Source organism: Berghia stephanieae, chromosome 1, assembly GCF_034508935.2.
Source record: "Berghia stephanieae isolate SIO BIC M18660-M18661 chromosome 1, UCSD_Bste_1.3, whole genome shotgun sequence".
In the NCBI taxonomy this organism is placed as follows: domain Eukaryota; kingdom Metazoa; phylum Mollusca; class Gastropoda; order Nudibranchia; family Aeolidiidae; genus Berghia; species Berghia stephanieae.
Genome location: NC_088360.1, coordinates 112758676 through 112764133, shown reverse-complemented (window position 1 = coordinate 112764133; position 5458 = coordinate 112758676). Strand labels below are relative to the sequence as shown.

Genomic DNA, 5458 nt, shown 5'->3' with positions numbered 1-5458 from the left:
GGACGTTTCGGGTACAAACCCTTCGTCAGCACAACATTAACAAATGTACGTGAAAAACAAATAAAATGAAATGGAGTATAGATTGTATCGTGTGTACTCAACGATGGTTGGAGTGTGAATGAAGCGTTAGCGTGCCGTGGTTGGTGAGTATAGAGTCCAAAGGGTGTGTCGCTGAATCTCTTGCCAGTTTCTCTCACTTATGTCTTGTGGCAATGTTTGCAGATGAAGCCGCCGGATGTTGCACGCTCCTTCCGCGAAAAAGATGGAATTTTCCACGAATAAGTGTGGGCATGTCCTGCATCTGCAATGTCCACAAGGCTTCGTCTTACGTAGGTTACCGGCCATATTCATTCAACAACTTCAATGACGCCATCAGTGTTGTGGGAATAACGTTGTTTGAGTGTCTTCTTTACATAGAGAAACAAAAAATACACTGGCTTTGGTAGGATTACAAAGCTGCACTGTTAAACTGTTTGGGTTGCTTGCAGTGATATGTGCACAAGGGTAATTGTCATTCAGTGGAATGGCCCCGCTATGGAGTTTTCCACGCTCTTTTCCACCATTTAGGAGCGCTTTTTTTCAGCAACCACGACCAGCAGTCTTCTATGACAGTTATTTAAAAAAAATGTTCATGTTCCAGGTTGTTATTATGATACCTTCATAATTCCAGAAATACGCGACATTTCTATTTCAGTGTTACCTTTACCTTTTTTAGTTATGGGAATAAAGGAGTTTACCATTGCATGGAAGACATTAACTTTTAATTCTGGATCAAATGATAAATTCTTCTTTCATCCGTAGTCACCACTTTTATAAAGAAAGGTTTGTAATTTGACTACATTTGAAGAATATTTTTGCAGCAACACTCAACTCTTTGATCCTTTTGATTTCTTGTCAAAAAGCGGAGGCACATTACACGTGTTAACATGGTCATGAATAATCATTTCGATGGACAAATACCCGGTTTGACTCCCTGACAACGTGATATATTTTTATTCTCTGTTTCCATCTGACTCTTCTCTATTTCCTTTATTTCCCATTATAATTGATATAAATGGCCGCTTCACGCTTTTTTCTGAAATTATTGAAATAATACCGCATTTGGAATGATTTGATAAGTTATTTCTAATGTGGATTTACAAATTATGAATGAAGTAGCAAAAATATATCATGAGTAAGATTTAAAATGTAATTTGTGTGAAGACAAAGAAAGTACATTAAATGATATCATGCAGAAAGTGGAGGAATGCTGACAGAACTTTCTCTTTCACTTGTCTTAATTTAGTGATTTGTAAAAGAAAAATAGCTTTGTCTTCGCCTTACACAAAAACTCTCCCGCCATTGACTTATCTACTCGAGCGTTACAACTATTCCAATATATGTCTGGTTTACAATGAAATATAATTTAGAAAGATCGTTTACGTTTGTAATATTTCGTATTTAATGGCATTGTTTGTTTTCTTGCAGGCTCTGCGCAACGTATCAACCACAATGGTTGCGCCCATTCAAGTTCTATGAAAGAAGATAACATTAGAAGGTTTAAAAATACCTGCTATTACTTCGCCACAGACCTCAAACTGATCCATTCAAAAGCGGAAGAATTTTGTGAGAGCCAAGGAGGCTCCCTGGCGATGTTAAAAACAAAGGACGTCAATGATTTTGTTTTTAAGGAGTTGTATGATTCATTTTTATCAAGACATGACTTAAACTTATATTGGATTGGTCTGAATGATAAAAAGAAAGAGAATGTTTACAAATGGGCCGACGGAAGTCTGATGAGTTACAACAATTTTGACAAGTTCCAAGGATCAAGACCAGGTTGGGGTCACAAGCTCCAGGACTGCACGGTGATTAACGGGGAAAACGGGAAGTGGAGAGATTACCCTTGCGATCACACCCTGGTCTTTTTGAAAGTAAAAAGACCTTTTGTTTGTCAATATCAAGAAAATGACGAATATATAAGCACAACGCCAAAAAATGTTCGTATTATACATCCCATTGTACCAACGTCGAAAGTAATTTCTATCGTGAAATTCAGTAAACAGGAATAGAATTTATAATGTGTTTGATGATCTATTAAAAATAAAATCCAAAGCCTCCATTTCAGATAATGATCGAACGTAGATTAATGAAATAGATAGGACCATTGCAAATTGCTAATAAACAATGATATAAAAGTCAAACAATTCAAATATAGATAAATAAAAAAACAAAATACAGAATCCCATACCAATATATCGTTTAGATTGCGACGATATACTGGATCAACGCGCAGAATAGAATAACCCACCTATTTTATTTTAAAATAAATTATTACTCTTCACATTTCCAATAGTTCCTTCCCATGGATTAGTATAGGTTTTATGACTTTGTTAATGTTTTTGGTTATGAAAGGGGTGGAATAAGAAAGCTTCCTCTTTTCCATTTGTTTTATTATTTAAAATATATTATCTTACATTCAACTTATCACACGATGCCCTACTTTAATAAACCGGTTCGAATCATCTTATATTGCAACTACGTAAATAAGACATAACGTTAGGCAAACGACATGGATTGAGCGTTGTTTGTATAGTGAGTAACGCCTACTGTAGAAAGAGTTGTAGGAGGTAAATAAAAAGCATTACGTAGTCCCCAAAAATAAAACGAGAAGTACTGTCAAATATCCCGTCAGGTAAAGAAATGAGATCATACAGATGAATAATACCTTTTCTCATATCCATAAACAGAATTAACAACGAAAAATTGTTAATACAGCAGGTATACTACCAATATCATTCGAGCGGCTTTGTAGTATGATATGTGACATGCAGGTTTGAGTCCCGCTCTCACCTGCCAGGCGGAGTTGTCGTACCAATAAGGTCGCAGGTTCAAACCCCGCCACCGCCGCGAAAAAAATTTTTATTCTCTATTGTCTTCTGGCACTTTTCTACTCACTTCATATCTTGTTGTTACCAACATAAGTGCCTGCTCCACTCACTTTTCTGAATTAAAAATTCACCCCATACACCGGAGCATACTCAATGTCTCAATCGTTTCTATGTTATATGTTTGTGATGAGAATATTGGCTATTAAGCTTAACTGCTGGTCAAAATTACTTCGCGATGGTGGCGAACGAATCGGCGATCTCAAGAAGTGGGTGAGAGAGGGATCTAGAAATGACTTTGGGTTTGAAACGAATATTTTTGTGTTCGTGGATAGCTCACACGGTAGAGCCACGCTCTCACCTGCCAGGCGGAGTTGTCGTACCAATAAGGTCGCAGGTTCAAACCCCGCCACCGCCGCGAAAAAAAATTTTATTCTCTATTGTCTTCTGGCACTTTTCTACTCACTTCATATCTTGTTGTTACCAACATAAGTGCCTGCTCCACTCACTTTTCTGAATTAAAAATTCACCCCATACACCGGAGCATACTCAATGTCTCAATCGTTTCTATGTTATATGTTTGTGATGAGAATATTGGCTATTAAGCTTAACTGCTGGTCAAAATTACTTCGCGATGGTGGCGAACGAATCGGCGATCTCAAGAAGTGGGTGAGAGAGGGATCTAGAAATGACTTTGGGTTTGAAACGAATATTTTTGTGTTCGTGGATAGCTCACACGGTAGAGCCACGCTCTCACCTGCCAGGCGGAGTTGTCGTACCAATAAGGTCGCAGGTTCAAACCCGCCACCGCCGCGAAAAAAATTTTTATTCTCTATTGTCTTCTGGCACTTTTCTACTCACTTCATATCTTGTTGTTACCAACATAAGTGCCTGCTCCACTCACTTTTCTGAAGGTTTGAGTCCCGCTGTTGGTCGTTAGGAGTTGAGTCCGTACAAAAGGCTCTCTACTCTCTTTTTCACCATAAGCTGGTCTCTGTAGAAATAAATTGTGTCTTACATTTGTCATGTCTCGTCCTACATGATGGTTGGATAGAACAGAATGCCATGTCTCGTCCTACGTGATGGTTGGATGGAACTGAACGCCATGTCTCGTCCTACGTGATGGTTGGATAGAACTGAACGCCATGTCTTGTCCTACGTGATGGTTGGATAGAACTGAACGCCATGTCTTGTCCTACGTGATGGTTGGATAGAACTGAACGCCATGTCTCGTCCTACGTGATGGTTGGATAGAACTGAACACCATGTCTTGTCCTACGTGTTGGTTGGATATAACTGAATGCAATTTTGAGCTCGTTTTAACATTGTTGTAATGGAGAATATTTTGCGTTGGTTTGAGAGTATTTCCATTAAAACAATGAGACCATAATATTTTGGGTAATGAGACCTGCAAATAAGTACAGGTCTGATATAACAATATAAAGGCTCGTGTTTTTTATTTATAAGAACTCTTATTTGTATGACAGTAACCAGCAAATCTCAGCGCAATTTAGAATAATTCAATCATCAATTATTAAAAAAATGATTAATAAATTTGTATTACATAATTTTCCGTCATCATGAGACATAAACCTGGTGTTTATTTTCAGTTCTAGCACACTAACTTTTGACCACTAGCAAGTATTGTGCAAGAGCGCTCCCTGAATAGAATTAATTAGCTGTAATAATCTGTATTGATCAATGTCTGCGTGTTTGTTTCGTGACACACGTCCACAATTCACTGCACTTTTATAAAAACAAATGGTCTCTTTCCATGGGGGAGGGGGCGGGGGGACAAGATAGATTTTTTAATCGAGGACTTCCGAAAATAAACCACAGGGCTAGACGACGTAAAAATAAATCCAGTTTATTTAACAGCAGTTTTAAAAGAATGAAACATTTTTGTATAAATGGTGCATTCCATGAACAAAACAGGAAGTTGTTATTTATTTACTTCTGCGTTTGGATGTTTGGATGTTTGTTTGTTTGTTTGTTACACTGATTGTCTAACAGTTCCAAGATCATTGAATCGGTTCCTGAGTTATTGTATTCAGACTGGAAACATTTGAGAGGATGGAGAAAAAAAAAAGGGGGGGGGGGAACTAATCTGACAAATAAGAACGATCTCTCTCTAAAATCCAATCGGTCAGCTTTCAATGATGTGTTTCAATGATTAGAATAGCATATTGAAAAATCCCAGTATTAGAAATTCTGGGTTATGTCAGTGGAATCATAATAAATAGTAATTGGATGATGTTAACAAACAGGCGATCAAGCAAATGGGATTTCTAAAGTATAGAAAGTTTTTTGACCTGGTATTGATTATTTTGTTTTAAGAATTTTGCATATGCTTTTGATACTTTGGATCAAAACATAATTATACGATATGCCTACGTACAAAAGAAGTCAAATTAGATAAATTCTTACATGCACCAGAACAAGATAAAAGACTTGATAATAATATCCATCGTATCAATCCCATTGATATAGAATTATTCCACTATAGCAAACCGTCGTCTTATAACACACTCATTATTAATTTATTATTTATCTATTTATTTACTTTTATATATAATATATATATATATATA

The 5458-nt window shown here is 36.9% G+C and overlaps 1 protein-coding gene across 1 annotated transcript in view; it reads left to right on the top strand.

Moving 5' to 3' along the window:
• LOC144962767 (snaclec bothrojaracin subunit beta-like) overlaps nt 1-4799 on the top strand; it is a 7968-nt gene extending 3169 nt beyond the window's left edge. The window contains exons 2-3 of the mRNA XM_078896007.1: nt 1468-2813; nt 3782-4799. Of these exons, the coding sequence (XP_078752133.1) occupies nt 1468-2051 (584 nt within the window). The 3' untranslated portion in view covers nt 2052-2813; nt 3782-4799. The remainder of the gene's footprint in view (nt 1-1467; nt 2814-3781) is intronic.
• Nucleotides 4800-5458: the final 659 nt, after the last annotated feature.